Genomic DNA, 23,275 nt, shown 5'->3' with positions numbered 1-23,275 from the left:
GGGGGGGGGGGGGGCACTCTGCTGGTTGCCATGAGGGCGGGAGGCAGGCTGCCTTCGGTGGCTTGCCTGCAGGAGGTCCACCGAAGCCACGGGACCAGTGGACCCTCCGCAGGCAAGCCGCCAAAAGCAGCCTGCCATGCTTGGGGCGGCAAAATCCCTAGAGCCGCCCCTGTCTGACAGTTATTGGCATCTGAAATGTGAAATCTTGAAAGTGAGCTTTTTACATTTTTGAGGAAGGAATTTCACTTTGTTTCAAGCTCCATGCCGTGCTGTCATTAGTTCTGGCTCGCTGTGACTGATTAAGGCCACATGCAAACTTTTGTGTCTTGGAAAGGTGAGTTCTATGACATTAGCCTGGAATGTGATATCAGTGGGACAAAGCCATCCATAGTGTAGCTCCAATGGATTCCACAACAGGTGTTAATCACTGAACAGTAAGCAACAGCTCTCATAGTACACAGGAAAAAAGGAATAATTTTCTTAACTAACTTCTGTAAATCTAAATATTCTACAGAATAAAGCCAAAGGCAAATGAAGCCCACCCTCTCTGTGTGTTTGTTACTGACTGGACTTCAAGCAATCAGTCATTGTCATCGTCAGCCTGATCATCGCAATGACTGGGTTGGTCATAAAAATGCATCTGCCAGGGAACACAATTGCCCCATTGAAGGAGTTTATCCATGTGAAAGAAAGGCGTACTTCAAACTGGTCCCCAGCAATATTGACTTCGCATTTAGATTTTACAAGCAAGTAATATCAGAGGCAGCTGACAAAAATATTTTCTTCTCTCCCATAAGCATCTCCACTGCCTTTTCAATGCTGGCACTTGGGGCTAAATCAGCTACTCTGAATCAGATTCACAAAGGACTCACCTTTGACCTGAACAAGATTCAGGAAAAGGAAATACATGAAGGCTTTTGCCATCTCATCTGTGCGCTAAACCATCCAGACAGGAAGATCCAGCTGAATATGGGCAATGCCCTTTTTCTAGAAGAGACACTGAAACCACTGAAAAAGTTTTTAGAAGATGTTAAAAACTTTTATAAATCAGAAGTTTTTTCTAGTGACTTTAACAATTCTACCAATGCTGTGAAACAGATCAATAATTACATTGAGAAGAAAACCCATGGGGAAATTGTTGATTTAGTCCAGGATCTTGATCCACTCACTGTAATGATTCTTATTAACTACGTTTTCTTTAAAGGTAAGAATTGTTATAATGTGGGCGTTTATTGCAAGCATGAGCTTTTGAAGGTTGACTAAAATCTAGGACAATGAAACTTAAATTTATATTTTAAATGAAGGGACCCTGTCATCATTGCTGGGCCTGTGAAATGCTCTATCTGGGAAATACTCCAATCTTGAAAGTCATTCTATAAGACTGAAAATGTGTTTTTTCCCCACTTAAGAGCAGAAGGAACTGATTTTGAAGCAAATACCTATCTTTCTATGCGATATGTATTAATCTGATGGATATATGCAGGCTCAATTTAGATATGATGTTCACAACTCTATCAGTTAATAGTGGCCTTTAAACATCTAAGAGAATAGCACTAAAGCCAAGCTTCATAAAAATCGAGAGGTGCATCAACTTATAAAACACATTTGCTATAAATGAAGTTGCAGGATCAGATCCTGTGGGCTTAGTGCACTAGAATTAGTCTTATTCATACTAATATTTCCTCTTTGCAGTATATTCAATTGCATTCTCTTTCTTTTTTGTCATAAGCCCATTGGGAAAACCCTTTTAATTCTTTTTACACAAAAGAAGAGGATTTTTTTGTGGATGGGAAAACCTCTGTTAAAGTTAATATGATGTACCGCAAAGGCAGTTACAAACATCACTATGATAAGGAACTGTCTTGCTGGCTGGTCCAAATACCTTACAGTGGAAATGCTGTAGCATTGTTTATTCTGCCTGATGAAGAAAAAATGAAGGAAGTGGAAAAAGCTCTCTTGAAAAAAACTTTGTCTAAATGGAAAAAGGCCTTCAAAGAAAGGTAATCTTTTAGCTACAGCTGCATTGAGAAATGTTTTACCTCAAATTAGGGCAGAATCTCACATGAAAACAAACTATTAAGGGCTGATAGTTCAACTGAAATCTGCACACAGAGGGTCCCTTAAAGAACAGGCCTCCCTTTCCTTTCATGAGAAGGGGCAGATGGGAAGGGTGATTTAGTGAACAGGACCTTGAACTATGATTCAGGAGACCTGCATTCAGTTCCTGGCTCAGCCACAGATTTCCTTGGGCAAGTCACTTTGTCTGATGTTTGCCCAGGTTCCTCATCTGTAACATGAAGATAATACTTCCTTACCTCACAGGGGAATGGTGAAAATAACATTTATTCATTAATTGTGAGGCACTCACTTAGCATAGTGATGAAGGCCATACACAGTCTGTTGCTTCTATGGCAGAATCAGGGTCTGCACAGGGACTAGGTGCGTTCTCACCAGGTGAGGAGCAGAATACAATGCTCTCCCAATGATCCTGTGAGGATTATATAGCAAATGAACTAGAACATGGGCGTTCCCTAGTCCATACTTACCCTCTAGGGATATGTCTACAGTGCAGTAAAAACCCATGGCATGGAGTGTCAGAGCCCATGTCAGTGACTTAGGCTCGTGGGGCTTAGGCAGAGCTGGAGTGTGGACTGTGGCTGGAGTCCAGACTCTGAGACTCAACACCTTGCGGAGTCTCAGAGCTAACATACCTGCCTGAGTGTCTACCTGGGCCAGCTGCAGCCATACTGTGGGTCTTTTATTGCAGTGTAGACATACTCTTAGGTTCCTCCCGTGTGTTTTACTGGGGGGAAAGGTGACACACACCAAGTTGCCTTTCTGTGTACTGACTGAAGAGGCAGTGTGGTCCAGTGGAAAGGCACTGAGCAGGGAGTCAGGGGACCGGGGTTCTTTGCTTTGCTTTGCTTTGCTATGCATCTGCTGTGTGACCATCTCTCTGTGCCTCAGGCTAGGTCTACACTTAAAACTTACTGTAGGTCGCCATAGCTATGGTGCTGACAGGTATGAAAAATCCACAAGGTGCTGTAGCTATGCCAATCTAACCCTCTATGTAGACACAGCTAGGTCAAGGGAAAAATCCTCCATCAACCTAGCTACCATCACTTTGTGCGGTGGAGTTCCTACAGTGGTTGACAAAGTCCTTCTGGCTCTGTAGTCTAACTACTGGGTTATAGAGCCATCGATACAGTGCCATAGCTACTCTGCTGTAGCACCCATAGTGTAGACATGGCCTCAGTTTCTCCATCTGTAAAATGGGGCTAATGATACTGCTACTGAGAGACTTACCAATGAATTCCCTGGTAGTGGGGAGTACCCATCTGGCACTGGCACCTTTGCAACCACACCTTGCCACACATTTCCTTATGCTCCTGGCACAAGAGATATATTGAGACTGGTATCTGACACGGCCAGAACACTACTCCACTCTGGCAATTGCCAGGTGGCAGCAGGGCTGCCCAGAGGGGAGAGTAAGTGGGGCAATTTGCCCCAGGTCCTCCACAGGGGGCCCCCATGAGAGCTTTTCAGGGCCCCTGGAGCGGGCCCCGGAAAACTCTTGTGGGGCTGGGGCCCCCAGAGCTGCTTCCGCTACAGGTCTTTGGTGGTAATTCAGCAGCAGGGGCGGGGTGACCTGCCACGGGTCTTTGGGGCACTTCAGCGGCGGGTCCCGGAGAGGAAGGACCCACTGCTGCCGAATTACTGCCGAAGGGGGGGCCCCTCACTGCCGAAAACCCCAGGCCCCCTGAATCCTCCGGGCAGCCCTGGGTGGCAGATGGCCTATTGGAGCACCTTAGCCTACAGTACTAAATTAGAATACTACCAAAGCTGCTGTTATCTACACTAGGCCAGGGCCATCATAAAATAGCCACAGAATCACTGAACTACAACGGACTCTTGCATAAAGGGTTACAGTTGAGAATATAGGCTTTTGATAAGGAACTCTCTTCCACAGAAACTCAGTCCTTACTCAAACACACTGTTCAAACCTGCTGGTCAAATACAGCGCACAGACTCTTTAACAGTTCGAGAGGTAAATACAAGTGTCACCAACTTGATCCTATTCTGTAGTGGGCTCTGAATTAGATGATTCACCAGAAATTTTCTGTATTTCTTTTTTAACAGAACAATATATCTGCACATTCCAAAATTTTCTGTTTCTGATACCTATGACATAAAAGAGGTATTCCAGAAAATGGGTGTGATTGATGTGTTCACTGACCAAGCTGATCTGTCTGGAATCACTGAAAAGTCTGAACTAAAGGTTTCAAAAGTAAGTTTGTAAACAAAGATGGTAACAAATAGATTTGTCTGTTCCTACAAATGTTACATTTATATTTTATAACATTGAAGGGTTTGATCCTGCTCTCATTGAACTCATTGGAAAAACTCCCTCTGACATCAGTAGATACAGTTTGGGTATAAAGAAAAGGAGACAAAGAGAGTCTGTCTGTGCTAAAATTGAGAATTAACATGCTTAGAAGGGATTACACATTATATGTACAGAGGCTGGAGGACATCAAGAAAAGACACAAGTATAAAATAAAATAATATTTTGGCCATTATATGTAATTATTAAAAGAACAAATTGGACTTGGCAAAATATTCTCTAAATCTCATTAGAGATAGTTAGGCTTGGAAGTAGAGTCCTGCATGGATGCAAATTTATATCTGTGGATGCAGATATCCATGGACAGAAAGCTCCATCCGCGGAACCACAGGGTTCTACTGGGAACTACAGCAGCGAAAAGGAGCAGAACATGGGGACGCTGCTTCCAGGAGCCAGCGCCCCACACTAGCAGCTCCTCTGGCACAGCTGTACCGCCTGCAGCCCCGCCCCCATCTCTTCCACACAGCTGTCTGCATCTCCTGTCTGGGGGCATGCAGATCACTTGAATACAAGAGCATGACCAGGGACAGCTGCCGGGGAGCCTGGTGCCCACCCCAGTGGGTGGGACTGGTGATAGTGCGGCCACATCGGAGAAGCTGTTGGTCAAGGTACTGGCTCCTGGGAATGGCAGCCCCATGTTCTGCTCCTTTCACCGCTGCAGTTCCCGGGAGAGCCCTGCAGTTCTGCGGATTCCAATTTATAGCCATGGATATGCACATCCATGGATATAAATTTGTATCTGTGCATAGCTCTACTTGGAAGGACTACATTTTTATTGATAAATGTTGATTTAACCATAGCCACACAAACCAACGAAAAAAATATTTCCATCAATCGTAATCTAAATTTATGGAGAGGCAAAGTAAAAAAATGTTCCTTGAGAATGTATTAGAGAACGATTTAAGGATATTTACTTTGTATGTTTGGACATGTGATGTTGACAATTTGTATTTTAATGGTTATAAAGAGATAACTTTCTGAGTCTCAACATCTACTGTCACTAAATAATTATTATCGGCTGCTGTCTCATAATTTTCTGCAACTGTGAAAATGTAAATCCATAAAAAGAGAAAAGTGTAGAAACCCATAATTTTGCACAGCTATGAACATTTCAATAAAGAAATATAGAAAAATGCTTAAAAATAAACATCAATATTATCCAGCAAAATTATTTTTTTAAAAAATCTCGAATTCTGCCAACTATCAACATAGTGCCTCACCAACCTGTGAGAATTCTTTGGTGGGGGGCTCAACACACACGTACACAAAGGTCGTCCAGTGGGTATAGTGTACTTTGACTTTCAGAAAGCCTTTGACAAGGTCCATCACAAAAGGCTCTTTAACAATGGGAGAAAAGGGAAGATCCTCTCATGGCTCAGTAACTGGTTAAAAGGGAAAAAAAAGAGTAGGACTAAATCATCAGTTTTCAGAATGGAGAGAGGTCCCAAGAATCTGTACTGGAATCAATGCTGTTCAACATATTCATAAATGATCTGGAAAAAGGAGTAAACAGAAGGAGTTTTTCTGCCAGCATACTAACACCGCCTCAATGTTAGCTAAGCCAACAGAAGCACTTTTTTATCAGCTTAGCTACCTCTACACTGGGGTTTTTTGCTGGCCTCGCTATATCGGCCAGTTTTTCACGTGTGCCCAACCTAGCTATTCTGACAAGACTTTGTAGTGTAGACTTGGCCATACCCTACTTGCTTCTTAATAGTTGATTTTCTAAAGACTGGTGTTTTAAAAATAAACAAGTTTAGCTCTTGCTATTATTCAAGGCTCAATAGTCAATGTAATGCTTTGCTTGATTTCCTTGCAGGTCATTCACAAGGCTGTACTGAACATTCATGAGAATGGCACTGAGGCTGCAGGAGTTTCTGTCGTGGAAATTACATGGAGGTCTGGTCAAATATTTGCTCCTCCTCGAATTAAATTCAACAGGCCCTTCTTGGTTATGATTTTTGATAGGCATACCCACAGCATCCTCTTCTTGGGGAAAATCATAAACCCTAGCAGAAAATAATTGCTCAGCTGCTGGACATGTTTGTAATGCTTCCACGTAGTGCTGGCAAAATTCAGGTGATTCAGCAAAGCACGTGCACAGTGCTAGGGACTATAGTTAGACCATTAACCTACATTCCTAAATCCATAAAACATTAATGTAGCATTTCCTTGCCTATAAACAGCTGATATTTCTTCCTTGCTGTGTACAGCTTACATCATAACAAATCGCCAATAAGCTAAATATGTCTGATTTCACCTTTCCCCTGTTTTGTAAGTAGTCCTTACTGAAAGGCTCCTGTGGGGGCTTTGTTTAAGATACAAAAAGCTTGACTACATAAATAATTAGACCACGGCAAGCTGGGGCGTGAATCTACCCTGCACTAGCCTGCTGTGGACTTACTGTCAGTGTGCCCCCTGCTGCCATGCATTAACAGTTGGTTAATGTGCTTTGAACTTGTTCCAAAGGGAGCTAGATCAGAATGCTCTAATGCAGTATTGACACGTGTGTAGAGTGTACATGGACAGTTAGACCACAGCAAGGTATGGCAGGATAGATTAGCACCCCACTTTGCCATGGGCTAATTGTTTGGGTAGACAAGACTGAAGTCTCTCAAATGAGTTGGTCTTTCCTGTACTCCTTAATTTTTGCGGGGAGGGAGATTGGTCCGTTTTATCAACGTGATTAACTGATTGGTGATGATTGTTCCAGACCTTCTGTTCTTTGCAAGGAATTCCTGGTCTGGTCTCTTCTCTTTTACTGTGGGTCCAGGTGCTGATCTGAAATTGCTGATACTGGGTTAATTTTCTTTTGGGGCTTGTCTACACAGGGAAAAAGTCCACAGTAGCTGACGTACACAAGGTAATGCACACTAGGTACTCTGCACTAATTCCCCGTGTATAGACTCTTCTTGTGGACCAAGATCAGGTCTACACTACAGACCTATGTCATTTGTAACTACGTGGCCCAGGGATATGAAAAATCCATGCCCCTGAACGACATAGTTATGCTTACCTAACTCCCTATGTAGATGGCACTATGTTGATGAAAGAGCTTCTCCTGCAGAAACAGCAACCACCTCTTGGGGATGTGGATTAGCTACACCAACAGGAGAGCTCTCTCTTGTCAGTGTGGGAGCTTTTTCACGTAAGCACTACAGCAGCACAGCTGCAGCGATGCAGCATTTTAAGTGTAGACCTGCACAAGAAAGGGTTTGTCGGTATAGTAGCTATTACTGGCATTTCCACATATGCAAACCTTCACTCTCAGTGGAGACAGTGTATACAGACAAAAGAGGTTGTGGGGTTTTTTTTGCCAGAATAGCTTATGCTCGTTCCCCAAATGAAATAAGCTGTGTCCACACGAGGGCTTTTTGCTTATAAAATCTTATAAAAGTTCACACCTTTAAAGGATATTATTATACCGCCAAAAATTTCTACTGTTGACCTGCCTTATTCCCTCAACAGTTCTTGTTTTGCTTACCAACAGTTCACCTCTATTGTCACATATTCTAGCTCTTTCCTCCAGGGGTGAAAGTAACTGAAGACACTTACCGGTACAGGGGGTGGGGGTGAGAAGGGACAGGACCTTAGGTGGAAGGGACAGGGCTGGGGGGGTAAACATCCCCCTGCCAGCCCTTCCAGGCCACCTGGCCCACGCCATCCGGGGCTCCCATGTTGATTTAAAGGGCCTGGAGCTCTGCTGCAGTGGGCTGGGTATGGGCCGGTGTGGGTTCTTACTGGTAAGCAGTACCAGCCTGTACTGGCTTACTTTCACCCCTGGTTTCCTATAAAACAGAGGAGGGTGGAGACAAATTATAACTCCACAACACCTGTTCTTGTGCAGCACACTGAGGCCATGGAACTTTCTTAGAGACTTCTAAACTACTTTTAAACTCACAGAATTAACACAGACACACATACAAAATGCAGATACTGTCTGAGGAACTGCCTTTCCAAATATTAACTGCATTATTGCTTCTGTTACTGAATAAAGGAACATTGGGACCTGAAATTTTGAGTCTGGAACCTGCCTGAGTCTATTTTTTTCTTTTCTGTTGTATTGTTTTTCAGTAACTTTCAATCAATTAATGCCATTTTAAGATATTAGCAACATTAAAATTTTCAGTGTCAAAGCCTCTTTGAGGTTCTCATTATTCTAAAGCAATAAATTAATACTGCTATTAATGAACTGTAGAGTCTGCTGATAAGGTGAGTCCAGAAATTTTGTACAGCAAACAAGGACTAAACATCCTCACTGATAATTTTCTTTAAACTTTGAACAGAATCAATATGGACATAGATGAACACAATTTGTTGAGGAAGAGTCAGCATGGCTTTTGTAAAGGGAATCCATGTCTCACCAATCTATTAAAATTTTTTGAGGGGATCAACAAACACGTGGACATGGGTGATCCAGTAGGTATTGTGTACTTGGACTTTCAGAAAGCCTTTGACAAGGCCCCTCTCCAAAGGCTCTTAAGCAAAGTAAGTGATCATGGAAGAAGAGGGAAGCCCCTCTGATGGATCAATAACTGGTTAAAAGACAGGAAACAAAGGGTTGGAATAAATGGATAGTTTTCACACTGGAGAGAGATAAATAGTTGTGCCCCCCAGACAGGGCCATCCGTAGCCATTTTGGTACCCTATGCAGCCCCCTTGCCAGAGGGGCAGTCTCAGGTCTCTGGGGTGGGGGGTAGAAGCAGGGTTGGAGGGGCGGGGGGAACTGCCCTCCAGCACTTACCAGTGGAGAGGAGTGGCTTGGGGCTGGGTCGCTCCATTTCCTGACGCCTGGTGAGTCCAGGGCAGGCCCGACCCTGCACTCATGAGGCAGTGGAAAGTGGAGTGACCCAGCCCCAGCCTGCTCCGATCTACTTTCCTGGCTCCCAGTCCTGGAACTTGGGGGGCAAGGGGAACTTGGGAGGCAGCTTTACCATGTGATTATTAACAATATTGTTTTTCCACAAGGGGTATTTTTATCATCTATGTAAATGAAGAAAGAGTGGAGTTAGCATTAAGGAGGTGGGGTTATTAGGTTTATGTACTTTTTTGGCAAGCATTCAGCAAATAATCTTGTGTATTCAGTATACAGGGCAGCATCTCGCTCATACCCTTTTATCATACTCAAAGTTAGAGCTGGTTAAAAATGCCATTTCCTTAAAAGCCAAAATGTTTTGCAAAAATATATGGAGTTAGGCATTTCCTTCAAGATGTCTCAGTTTCAGGATGAATTTCTAGTCACACTATGATGAGAGCAGCACATCCCAACCTAGCTCAGTGATTAGGGTACTTGCCTGGAATATGGGAGAGCCAAGCTTAAGTTCCTGTTCCAATCCATTTGTGGTAACTACCCTGGGCTGGTGGCTATTCTAGGGTGTTTGCTTTTTGTGAAATTTTTTTTAAATATCTAATTTTTGTTCTGCATGAACAAAAACAAATGTAAAAATCTCTCTCTCTTTTTTTTTTACAACACAGAATATTGTTTTCTAGCCAGCCCTACTCAGGGTACATTTTCTTATGCATCCTTGTATAGCTAAAACTCTCTTGCAAGTTTTGTATTGTCCATAAGGTAACCTGTGAGGATATTTAACTAACACATCTGAGAAGCACATGCAAAGAAATCAGCCCATATGAAACCTCACCAGGTTGCAGGTGGTGTCTCTTCTCTGCATCCTCCTTTCAGCTGCAGACTTAGAAGTGCAGGGAGTGGTATGTAGTCTCAGTGTAAGATTGGGGATTCACAGGAAAGTCTGGCTTCAGCCATGCAGGTCTCCAATCAGCCATGCAGAAAAGTCCCTTTGTCCAGATTCCAGAATCCCTGAAAGAGTGGCTGATGCCTGTGCTATCATTGGCTTCCCCACCACAGCTGTACACTCTGACCCCTGCTGGTTTAAATGCAGTAATGAGCTTTATGGCTTTTGTGCTTTGGAAGTACATCCTGGGGTACTTGCACAGGGGGGCTTACAGGCGCATGGAAATATCATAACTACAACTACTCTCTAGCTGGACTGCATGACCCTTGGCTTTAGTCTGCTCTATGTGCACAGATGGTGGGTCCATGAGCCTAGATGTCCAAAGAAACTAGCTTCATCAGCATTTTGTCTGACCTCATTGATAATTTTACTTTGATCTATGTAATATTTAACAAGAGGGCAAGGTGCTTAATGCTGTTCAGCAGTATAAATAATGGAGCAAGGAGCAATGCAGATCACATAGACACAGCTGGGTCCTTCTGAATACACTGTGAGTACTGTGTTCATTTTTCCTTAAAGACAATGAGTTCATGTTATAAGTTTAGTTTATAGGATCATTTCATTCTCCTGTGGGTGATTCCGTAATGGCCATAGAAAACAATCTGCTCTGTAGCTTGGCCTGTCTTATGCAGTCACTCGGAGGAACAGTAGAAATTGATACCCTTGGGAGGTTGTGCTTTGACTAAAAGTAAAACACTATTTAATGGCAAATGTTGAAGAATACTTCAATACAGTCCCAAAAGTGTGGCTGTACTCTGAATAGTGACTGTAAAAAGACATTGTAGGGCTGCATGTTTAGCCAGGCACTGGCTCCAGATCAAATGTGCTCAGTTTACAAGGAATGTTTTTTTCCTTGTAAACTGCTAGCCCTGTAAAATCATACTGGCTGAAGAGTCAGGCTGAAACTGGTCCCTGCTTGGGCTCTCTGTCATGCAAGCCACCCCAGACTAGGGAGAGAGGTTTGGGAAGGATCTTGCTGCACAGATAAAGCACGTTCTGAACCCCAAGAAGGGGCACAGTTGTGAGTTACTCTCCTTGTACATCTTGGAGTTCATCTTGGATAACTGATCAGGGTTCTGAGGTTCAGGGGTGGGATAGGGTAACTGCTTCAACCTCTGAGCTGTGAGAGTGGCCAGGGAGTGACTCTGCCCCCTGTGGGGAGGATTCCGCCACCATTATTTCCACAGAGCTCCCCAGTACTAGTTACCCGTTTATGTGCTTGCATGGTAGATGTGGCCCTATAGACTAAAGTCAGGCGGAGAGGCCTTTGCAACTACTGCCTATGAATTTTAGAACTGGGGCCTTTTTTCCCCCTTGAAAGAAACCTAGGAAGTTGTGGACCTGTTTTCAAAAACATTTCACAGAATCTGTGTGAGACTGCTGCGTATGCTCACAGTTACTGTGCTTTGGTTTGCAGATCAGGTGCTTGAGACAAACATTGAGCATTCATATCAGTTTTTCCTCCCTGTTTCAGTCAGAAAAAAAAGGGAATGAGAAAAAAAATCAAAACATTTTGTTTCAATGTTTTCTAAGCAAAACATTTAGATTTTTCAGTTTACAACAGTTTTGTTTCAAAATTTATTTTAATTTTATTATTCAAATATTTAAAATGCTCAAAGTCAAACCAGAACATCTTGACGGGGAGCCATTTTTTACAATTTTCACTTGCTGAAAATTAAAAAAAAAAAAATTTTGGATTTGAATTGCCAGTGAAGCAAAACAAAAAAAAAATCTGTTTATGCAGATTCAGTTGCTGGGGTCATGGATCTCCACTATTCCAGTGCGACACTAGAGTGAGACAGAGTAGCAGCTGGGCTACTCTAACCCATATCTGGGCAAAGGAGCTGTAACCGTTTGCTTCATATGTCACGAGTGGGGCTCAGGAGTAGGGGCGAATTGAGCCCAGTATGTTTTTGATGGTTACAGAATCATTTGAAAAGGTTTTGATATAGCTGTGCTGTTACAGAAAGACAAGCATCATTTGATATTCACCTTTTTACAAACCTATTAATACTAATAAACATAATGGTTCTCAAAGACAGGGGTGGGTGAACTGTTTCAGAGGAAATAAATTGTTCCAAACACGGTCCCTCTCTGTCCACTCTATTCAGATTCAGATAAAAAATCCTGTCTACCCCGCACTTGTTCCCTTTCTCTGACTCCGAAGATGGACATTGCTGACTTACATCTGATTGTCTAATAAGTCCAATCCTCTTTCCTTTCCATAAGTCTTCAGTATCTTGAACACTTACTGTCTTGAAGGGAGATGGGGAGAAATATCTGAGAATTGCAAGGAAACCAAGGGAAAGGAGTGTCTCCAAATGCATCAGTAATAGCAGAGTGGGACAACAGGAAACACTAATATCCAGAAAATAATCACTAAGTCTAGTTTTGCGTGGAAAAAGAAGAACAATTTTCATTACACTGTTCCATAGATATAATGACTTTCATTCTTTCTTCATAGAGTTGTTTCAAAGGAAAATGAAGCCAACCCTCTTTCTGTGTTTGTTACTTGTTGGACTTCTTGCTGTTGTCCGTTGTCGTCATGACCCTGACCACCACGATGACTATGATGATACAAAGCCCCAGGAACATCATCCCAATGTTAAAGGAAATCCTAAAAGCAAAACACCAGCTTGTTCCAAAATAGCTCCCAGCAATGCTGACTTTGCATTTGCATTCTACAAGCAGGTTACATCAGATGCAGTTAAGAATATTTTCTTCTCTCCTTTGAGCATCTCCACTGCTTTATCCATGGTGGCTCTAGGTGCTAAATCAACCACTCTGACTCAGATTCTGGAAGGACTCGCCTTTAACCTGACAGAGATTGAGGAGAAGGAGATACATGAAGGTTTTCGTGATCTCATTCACTGGCTAAACCGTCCTGACAGTGAGGTCCAGCTGAATCTGGGAAATGCTCTTTTTGTTGATGAGAACCTGATATTGCTGCAGAAGTTTTCGGAAGACATCAAAAGCTTGTATGAAGCAGAAGCTTTTCACAGTAATTTCCAGAATTCTCCAGAGGCTGAGAAACAGATCAATGATTATATAGAGAAGAAAACCCATGGGAAAATTGCCAACTTGGTCCAGGGTCTTGATCCATTCACTCTAATGGTTCTTGTCAACTATGTTTACTTTAAAGGTGAGACATGTTATACCAATGGCTACTTATCGCCAATATAAATGTTCATTGTCTGATTTGTAATCTAAAACAAAACACAAAAATCCCCAATCATTTTTAAATTTATTTAACAGGTAGTTAGGCCTATGAGATCAACTACATTGAAAATAATTATGTCTGGAAAACTTTTCCAGGAAGGTTATATAAAAAAATGTCAAGACTTGGTTTCTGAAATTAGGCCTCTTACGTCGTAATTAAATGTAAGTGGTGACATTATTAGACCTACCAGAATCTCTCTGAAGTCAGTGGGGGCTACGGTGCTCAGGATATCGAAGACCAGGTCAGTTGTGACTGGCTTTATGTATTCATGTTTGAAAAATGTGTTCTGCCCTTCATTTCATGATTCAATATGAAATATGCAGCAAAATTAATGGCTAAGTCTCTGTGAATTGTTATCACATGCATATAGTCTCATTCTGGTAGGAGATGGTGGCTGTACATCTATTTGATTACAGTGACTTTCTGTGCTGTATATAAGGAGAGAAAACAGCACCTGTCCATTCTTTGCAAAGAGTAGGGACATTTTCTTTAAAATCTTGCAGTATCTGGAATCCAAATTCAATTTGTATTTGATAAACAACTTTACACAGTGATTTGTCAGATATGTTGAGCAAATGGTATATAGAGCACTTGAAAAGATGATTTGAAGGCCTGGAAACCAACCTGTTGAAATGGAATGGTATTCAGCTGAACAGTAACTACCTCCTAAATCTTGTTAAAGTTGTGTAAAAAAGCTGGTATTTTAGTTAATCCTATCAAGGGTGGGGTGATTCTGTTCTCAATATAGCAATGATTGAGTCATGATAATGATTTAAAAGTAAATTAGAAAACAGTGTAACCATTATCATCTATGCAAGACCAGACTGCCCTGACCATGGAATATTAGCACTGGAAGAGACCTCAGCAGGTCTAGTCCAACCCCCTGCTCAAACAGGACTAATCCCCAGACAGATTTTTGCCTCAGATCCCTAAATGGCCCCCTTAAGAAGCGAACTCATAACCCTGGGTTTTACAGGCTAATGCACAAACCATTGAGCTATCCCTCCCCCAATAATGTATAGTGGAGGGAAAGAATGCTGCTATGGCTAAAACATGTATTCTGATTCCACCTCTGTCACAGACTCACTGTGCAACCTTGGGCATGTCACATAAGCTCATTGTACCTTGGTTTCTCCATCTGTACTATGACGATAGTAATGCCTCCTTCGCAGGGGTATTCTGAAGCTTAGCTCCTTAATATTTTTATAGCTCTTTCAGAGCCTTTGAGCCATAGAAATGCAAAAAATTTTCTATTTAATTTGTGAGATTTAGTGCAAAACTACTTGTTCTAGAAATCACTAGAGAGAAATCATGTTAACAGCTGCTCTATTTATGGAGACAGTTGTGCTACCAAAGGAAAAATATTTTCCCTTTTTCTCTTCAAGAACCTAAATAATGATGCATTGCAGCACCTAAATTCCCCGTATGAATCTAGCTTTAAAGTTTAAAACTCATGGAAAAAAACTTAATTCATTAATTCCCTGTAAATTGTCAGAAAGCAGCCTCATGTGGAACTGCCTTAAAAATACAGCTTAGGAGAAAAAAAATGGGATTACTTAATTTCGGTTCATGGTTTTCATCAGGATTTTTAACAGCTCATACAAAGGCCTGGTCTACACTACGCATTTATACCGATTTTAGCAGCGTTAAACCGATTTAACACTGCACCCATCCACACAATGAGGCCCTTTATATCAATATAAAGGGCTCTTTAAACCAGTTTCTGTACTCCTCCCTGATGAGAAGAGTAGCGCTGATATCGGTATTACCATATCGGATTAGGGTTAGTGTGGCCGCAAATCGATGGTATTGGCCTCCAGGCGGTATCCCACAGTGCCCCACTGTGACCGATCTGGACAGCAAACTGAACTCGGATGCAGTGGCTAGGTAGACAGAAAAAGCCCCGCGAACTTTTGAATTTCATTTCCTGTTTGGCCAGCGTGGAGAGCTCACCAGCACAGGTGACCATGCAGAGCTCATCAGCACAGGTAACAATGCAGTCTCCTGAGAATCGAAAAAGAGCTCCAACATGGACCACATGGGAGGTACTGGATCTGATCGCTATATGGGGAGAGGATTCTGTGCTAACAGAACTCCGTTCCAAAAGACGAAATGAAAAAACATTTGAAAAAATTAAACATTTGAAAAAATTTCCAAGGCCATGATGGAGAAACGCCACACCAGGGACTCAGCACAAAAGTTAAGGAGCTCAGACAAGCCTACAGAAAACCAAAGAAGCAAAGAAGGTCTGGGGGCAGGGCCAAAAATGTGCCGCTTCTACGCTGAGCTGCATGCAATCTAGGGGTTCTGCCACCACTACCCCACCCGTCCGTGAATTCCCGAGGTGGGGGTGGTAAATCTCAGCCATGGCTGAGGATTCTGCGGACAGGGAAGATGAGGAGGCGGAAGAGGAGGATGAGCTTGCAGAGAGCAATACAGCACTCCGTTCTTCCCAACAGCCAGGAGCTTTTTCTCACCCAGACGGAATTACCCTCCAGCCCTCCCAAGCCACTCGCCGACAATGAAGCCATGGAAGCGACCTCTGGTGAGTGTACCTTTGTAATATAAAACATGGTTTAAAAGCAAGCGTTTTTAATGATGATTTGCCCTGAGGACTTGGGATGCATTCGCGGCCAGTACAGTTATTGGAAAAGTTTGTTAACATGTCTGGGGGGGAGGCGAAATCCTCCAGGGACATCTCCATGAAGCTCTCCTGGAGGACTCCAAAAGCCTTTGCAGAAGGTTTCTGGCAACACAGCCTATTCCGTCCACCATGTAGGATACTTGACCACGCCATGCATGTAGCAAGTAGTTTGGTAGTATCATGCATGACAAGCTAGCTGGTCATGGTGCCGGGATATTTGCTGGCATTCAGCAAACCATTCCCTTTCTACTAACCTGCAAAACTATGCGGTCTCACCAGTCTGTGCTTGTTTCCCAGGCCCAAAATCGGCATTCAGTGGCTAGAACCTGCCCCATTACTAGCCGGCTCTCCAAAGCGCAGGGGCCCGCGATTTGAGAGAATTCTGTGTCCATGTTCTCATCACTCTTGTCGCCACTCTGCCATAGCCGCCTCTTCCTCGCCTGGCTTTGCAGATCCTGGTTCAGCACAGACTGCAAGAGAATGCACGAGATATTTACAACGTCCATGATTGCGGTCTTGATCTGAGCAGGGTCTATGCTTGCTGTGCTATGGCGTTTGCACAGTTCTCCCAGGAAAAAAGGAGCGAAACAGTTGTCTGCTGCTTTCACGGAGGGAGGGGTGAGGCTGTACCCAGAACCACCTGCGACAATGTTTTTTGCCCCATCAGGCACTGGGATCTCAATCCAGAATTCCAAGGGGCTGGGGAGACTGCGGGAACTATGGGATAGCTACTGGATAGCTACCCACAGTGCAACGCTCTGGAAATTGACGCTAGCCTCGGTACATGGACACACACCGCCGAATTAATGTGCTTAGTGTGGCCACATGCACTCAACTTTATACAATCTGTTTTACAAAAACGGTTTATATACAATCGGAATAATCCCGTAGTGTAGACATACCCAAAGTCTCAACACATTAGAGATTCCCAGGGCTGAACGGGGGAAAGGGTGGGGGGGGGAAGTCAGTACAAATTACCGGGGCCTGACGGTCCAGAAGAGGGCCCGAGGTCCGGCTTCCCCAGCCTTGTCGGCCCTGTTTAGCCGGTCAGCCCTTGCTGGGGGGCCCAACATTTTTTTTTCAGCGGGGCCCAAACCCACTCTTGGCAGCCTTGGAGATGCCCATTATACTATTGAAAGAGTCTTACTAACATGATGGGAAACAAAATCCCCTTAGGAAAGTTGGCTTTGAGATCCCTTGAATCTATAAATATAGGTTTATTATACTTGATTTAGTGTGGTTTATACTAATAAATCCTCTTTCACACTATAGTCAATTGCATTCTTTCACAGCCTACTGGGAACATCCTTTCAGTGATTTGCTCACTCATGAAGCAGACTTTTTTGTGGATGGGAAAACAACAGTTAAAGTAAATATGATGACCCGAGATGGAGATTATAACACTCACTATGATAAGGAGTTGTCTTGTCAGCTGGTGGAAATACCTTACAATGGAAATGCTACAGCATTATTTATCCTGCCTGATGAAGGAAAAATGAAGCAAGTGGAGGATGCTCTGTTGAAAGAAACTGTGTCTAAATGGGTAAAATCACTTAAACAAAGGTAACTCTTATTGTCTGCTTTGATGTTTTACTGTAAATACAGAATAGAATCCAAACTGTAGACAAAATTAAACTAGGTGCCACAGTTCCTTGGGTACCACTATATTGACTCATTGGAAGTTTCAGTGATACAATGGCCATAAAGAACTAAACCAAAATAAAGCTGTGATGCTTTTTACTTCTGACAAGTAGGAACTGCAGTAGGAATCAGGATGGTCTTGTGGTTAAGGGACAGAACTGAGAGTCAGGACATCTAGGGGCTATTCCCATTTCTGCCAGAGATTTTCTACTCATTCTTGAGCCCTTACCTTTACACTACCACAATTACACCATCCTTAAAAAGGTGGATAATGACATTTACCTGCCATTGTAAGACTTAACTCACTGATGTTTGTAAAACACTTTGACACCTTGTATGGGACTTACGCTTTTGTATCAAATGACAAGATAAAAACCAGGGTAGGCCTAATTCTGATCTCACACCAACTTTACACTGGTGTCACTTCACTGACTTCAGTAAGTTATTCCTGATTCTCACTGATGTAAGTGAGAGCAGAATCAGGCCAAGGGAATGTTGATATAACATCTGCCTAGAGTTCAGCAGACTATTCCACAAAAAACTTGATCTGGAAAAATGTAAGCTAATGCAGCAGGAAAAAATAATCCAAGATACAGATGTTCAAAGGGAGGGAGGAAGCTGGAAATCAGTATTGCTGAAAACAATGTAGGTGAGAGCAGAAAGAAATGAGAAATGAATTTGCAATGTGAGGTGATAGCAAAAGTAAATCGATGTAATATTGGGATGCATATGCAGAGATTCCAGTGCTACAGAGTACTGCTGAGATTGCACATACAGCGAAATGTAATTCAGTCCTCGGCACCTTAATACCAGAAATACATCAATGAGTCCTGGGAAATGAGAGAAGTCAGAAAAAATAAACAGGGATTGGAAAGATGAATTTTAAGAGGAAATGTATAAATGTGCACAATGTAGCCAATTGATGACTGAGGCTGATAGAACTTGTGGATGATTCCATTGTAAATACCCATGGGAATTTATTGGACCAGATACAAATTCTACTTGTTCACCATTTATCATGATGCTGATGGTGACATTTTACTTGCACACCTCAAATTTCATTGCTCTAGGCAAGCAGAGAAATAGCATTTTGTAAAGCTGGAATGCAACTATTTGGAGAGTGTAAACATCAAGCAGAGACAGGAATTGCTTAGTGATACAGGATCTGGTCCTGCATTATTAAAATCAATGGGATTCCTGCCATTGATTCAGAGCCTGGAGCAGCAAGTAGGCCATAATTAGGAGTGGTAAGCAAAGGAAAATAGTTAGGAGTGAAATCAAGCAAAAGGAAAATGTAATCCAAATATCATAAAATGTTACTTAATGTGGACGGGTCTCCCTAAGGACATGACAGAATTAAAAAAAAAAATTAGAACTGGACAGGATAAAGAACTCAAATGCATATTGTTAGGCAGAAACCTGCATTGTCAGGAAGCAGGGCAGGGGGAATAGACAAGATGGCCAAAATGGGTGTTTTCCATCTCCAACTCCTTTGATTCATTGCCATGAATGGTAATAGTCAGTTGAATAAAGATATTGACGCAGCCTTATGGAACCAAAAGGATGTTTTGGAAAGGATGGAGAAGTTTCTTATGTGTTCCTCACTGTCCAGAAGAATGAACAGAGGGATTATTAGAAGGCTCATCTCTTCAAGAGATACACCATCCTCATGTACTATTCCAAAGACGGAAAACCAGAGACTAGTATCAGTCTGTGTAACAGGTCTAGAGGTTGAGCAGATAGGAAGGGGACAGGTGATTAGAACATTCCTTCTTTCCCCCATTGGGTTGCAGAATAGCTGCAGAGCTGCATCATAAAAACACCTTTCAGATGCAAGCTCAGTAAGCTTTTGGGTGCCCCTACCCCCCAAGGGTGAGAAATAGGAGAATCCATGCTGTGGGAAATCCCTCCATCCCAGATGCTGCACCTCAGGAGGAACACAATCCTCTGTGTACTACTGTAAAGGGAATTTGCACTGAATGGGTTTACTTACTATATAGAGGCATCACATCTCTACATGGCCCTCCCAATTCAGCCTCACACTTCACAGAAAACAGTTGTGTTGACAAGGGTTTCTCTACAGCCAGAGAGCTGGGGACTGGATTTGCTCCCAAAAGAATGCAAAAAATCCAAATGGACTTCTTGGCATTCCCAAGAACTATTTCAGGCATCACTATCTAGCAGGTACTCCACAGTGTTATCTGAATGCAATATTTTGTCATCATCTTGTATTGCCTTCAACAGAAGAATAGAACTGTACATTCCAAAATTTTCTATTTCGGGCTCCTATGATGTCAAAGAGATATGCAAGAGATTGGGTATGATCGATGTATTCGAGGACCATGCTGATCTATCTGGAATCACTGAGAATTCCAAGCTGAAGGTTTCAAAAGTAAGTTTGTAAATAGAGGTGGTACTAAATGGATTTGTCTGCACCTAATCACCCTCACCCTAGGCAACTTCTAAGCTATGTTCTGTACAGCTTGGCATACGGTCATCATCATGCTGTCTTTAAACACTCATAACTATGGGGCTGGTAAATAGGTCATAAAGATGGATTCAATTTTGTCACAGTAAAATTATGCATAATTCACAGCACAATCATAATTAAAAAAAAAAAGATAATTTTGCCCTATGGTCACAGCAACAGTGTGGACTCTGCTGATGCACAATAATAGTTTGTTAGTTCATTTTAATCTAATCCTCTTTGAAAAGGGACTAGGTCAAAGCAAACTAGCAAACCCTTAACCCAAAGTAGTTGATCAAAGTGAATTAACCAACTGTTTGTGTGGACCTTGCTGCTGGACGTTGACAATTGGCTAAATTTACTTTGATCAGCAACTGTAACATCAACAGTTCATTGGGTCACTTTTATCTATCCCTATTTCAAAGAGGACTAGATCAAACTGAACTAATAAACTGTACTGCTTGGCAGCAGGGTACATATAAATGTTAATATTCAAGGGACCATGAAAGGTTATCACTGTCCTGGAAAAGTTGAAATAAATGGCAAAACTCAGAGGTTCCTTGACAGTGGTGACATAATCATGTCCTTAGTCATAAACTAGAGCAGCCTGATGGTTGTTTAAATTAAGGCTGTCTATTGAGAGGCCCTCAAGGGCCCTTCCAATGTCAGTGATCACTGGGCATAGAGGAACCTTAGCCATGCCTCCTACCCTCCAGACTTGCACCTTATGACACAGGCTGGGAAGACCATCCTGAGATTCCTCTGTGCAAATGGAATCATCCATCATCTGGTTATGACTGTTTCACACCATCAGAATTGCATAGGATTTGGCTCATTGCTTTAAAATGTGTATATTTTATAACTATAAATGACCTAATCCTGTTCCCATAGAGGTCACTGGCAAGACTCCCAGTGCCATCAGTGTAGGCAGGAGTGGACTGGAGAAAAGCTGTCTTTCCTAGAAAGAAGCAATAACTTGCTCATCACAGATAATGTTCGCTCGTTACATCTAACATCATGGTAAATTTTTTAATTTCCAGACACTACAAAGACACGTGAGGGCACACAGAAAAAGAGTTTAACCGTTGCTGACAATTAAAATAGAATAACCCATAATAATCTTCAATTTAAACTAACATTGGCAAAGAATATATGTTAGGTCACATTAGACACAATACAGAGAGTTTGAAATACAGAACTTTTTACAAAGAAATCAGTCAATATTTGGACTTAGAAATGTGAATTGATACCTAGAGCTCAGCTAGCTGGTTTCCTTTCCCTCTGATGTCATCATTCCTCTTGAATCTGATCCAGTTTTCTGTTGTAAACTAATTCTTCACTAGACATTTATTTCAGATTCTGAGACTATTCTTCTGTGATGAGGAGTAGTGAATAGGAGAGTCCTTTTGTGGTGATTTGATTCTTCCAGCTCAGTCTTTTAATATTAATGTGCCTAACCCTGCAATACTTACTTACACAGACAAAGCTCCTAATGAATGCATTGGGAATGCTGTCTGTATTTTTAAATTAATGGAGATATCCTATCTCCTAGAACTGGAAGGGGCCTTAAAGGGTTATTGAGTCCAGCCCCTGCCATCACCAGCAGGACCAAGTACTGATTTTGCCCCAGATTCCTGGGTGGCCCCCTTGAAGATTGAACTCACAACCTGATATTTAGCAGGCCAATGCTCAAACCAGTGAGCTATCCCTCCCTTTCATTGTGCTCTATCAGTCCCACTCTTTTGGGGCCTATGTCTTACCAGCTGATTTTCCAAAGAACTCTGGTTTAAAAATGAGCATGTTCACTTTCAGCCACTGCCCACCATTCTGTATTTAGACTGTAATGTTTACTTCATTTCCTTGCAGGCTGTTCACAAGGCTCTGCTGAATGTTCATGAGAACGGCACTGAAGCAGTAGCAGTCACTGTCATAGAAATGGTTCCTACATCTCTTCCTCCAGTCATTCAATTCAACAAGCCCTTTCTGATAATGATTTTTGATCGAAGCACCGACAGCTTGCTCTTCCTAGGGAAAATTGTAAACCCTACTGAAAAATAATCCGTCACTGCTGTACATGTCATACCCTTGTACTTAGAGCTGGTAAATTCTGATGTGCTCATGTATACCAGCTGGTACTCATAACTTTATAAAAATTGTGATTAACATATATTCCCAAATAAATAAAGCAGGAGTGTAATAACTCCTTGCCTACAAAACAGCCTGGTATAGTGTCATCTACTAGGAAGTGATCTGTGCAAAAAGTTACACTGTTGCCAACCCCAAAGTCTTCATTGGTTTAGAATTAAGTATTTTTTTTAAAGTGCTAAGCCCACCCGCATCCTGGAAAAACAAGGTAAACATCCAATTGAGGGAACCATATTTTAATACTTTACACAAATTAATTCCATAGACCACCTGTGGTTTGACTCTAAGCAGGAGAGCTAAGAACGTAATTCATTCTGACCAGGTGTACTCTGGCAAGCAATGACTCTGAAAAGAACATTGGGGGTCATGGATAATCAAGTGAATATGAGCTCCCATTGTGACTAAAATGGCTAATGTGATCTCTGGGTGTGCTAGGAGGGAAGCAGGAGCGGGGAGTTAATATGATCTCTGAATATGTCATCGGTGAGACCACTTCTGGAACTGTGTCCTGTTTTGGTGTCTTTAGAAAAGATACTGAAAAACTGGAGAGGGCTCAGAAAAAGAGATTCAAGAATGATTTGAGGTCTGGAAAACATGTTTTATGATATGAAACTTCAGCCTCCAATGTCCGTCCACGATCCCTGTTATATCTGGAGAGGTCAAAAGAAGGGGGAGACTGATAGCTTGAAGCAGTGGCAGAAGTCCAGCCACCAACTCAGCTCCTCTAGCAGCTGCCTCAACCTTTAAATCTTTTGAGACTGATGAATCATAGCTTGTTCTTCAGACTAGGACTTGCAGGCTGATGGCCAGAAGCTCAGCATATGGGCTGGATCCAGTAGGGTTACGAGAAGCTGGAGGTACATTTCTGGGGAATAGCAATAACAGGGCCATGAATGTTTGGGACAGAGATGGCCATGGCACTTGCTCCTCACATAGGTGTTCATCCCCCAGATATCCTCCCCTCTGGCTTTCTTACTCTCAATGACTTCTTCCTTCCCTT

The 23,275-nt window shown here is 42.4% G+C and overlaps 2 protein-coding genes across 2 annotated transcripts; both read left to right on the top strand.

Moving 5' to 3' along the window:
- Positions 1-518: 518 nt before the first annotated feature.
- Positions 519-6,728, top strand: LOC116826269 (alpha-1-antitrypsin-like). The gene is made up of 4 exons (XM_032782906.2): positions 519-1,204; positions 1,730-2,000; positions 4,141-4,288; positions 6,225-6,728. The coding sequence occupies exons 1-4, from the start codon at positions 532-534 to the stop codon at positions 6,426-6,428; spliced, it is 1,296 nt and encodes a 431-aa protein (XP_032638797.1). The 5' UTR covers positions 519-531; the 3' UTR covers positions 6,429-6,728.
- Positions 6,729-12,499: 5,771 nt separating this feature from the next.
- On the top strand, positions 12,500-22,188 carry LOC116826272 (alpha-1-antitrypsin-like). Its single transcript, XM_032782908.1, has 4 exons — positions 12,500-13,300; positions 17,315-17,585; positions 19,908-20,055; positions 21,997-22,188. Exons 1-4 carry the CDS (start codon positions 12,640-12,642, stop codon positions 22,186-22,188), a joined length of 1,272 nt encoding a protein of 423 aa, XP_032638799.1. The 5' UTR covers positions 12,500-12,639.
- The last annotated feature ends 1,087 nt before the right edge of the window (positions 22,189-23,275 follow it).

Source organism: Chelonoidis abingdonii, chromosome 4, assembly GCF_003597395.2.
Source record: "Chelonoidis abingdonii isolate Lonesome George chromosome 4, CheloAbing_2.0, whole genome shotgun sequence".
NCBI lineage: Eukaryota > Metazoa > Chordata > Testudines > Testudinidae > Chelonoidis > Chelonoidis abingdonii.
Note: the sequence above shows the minus strand (reverse complement) of the source record. Positions and strands in the feature narration are given on the sequence as shown.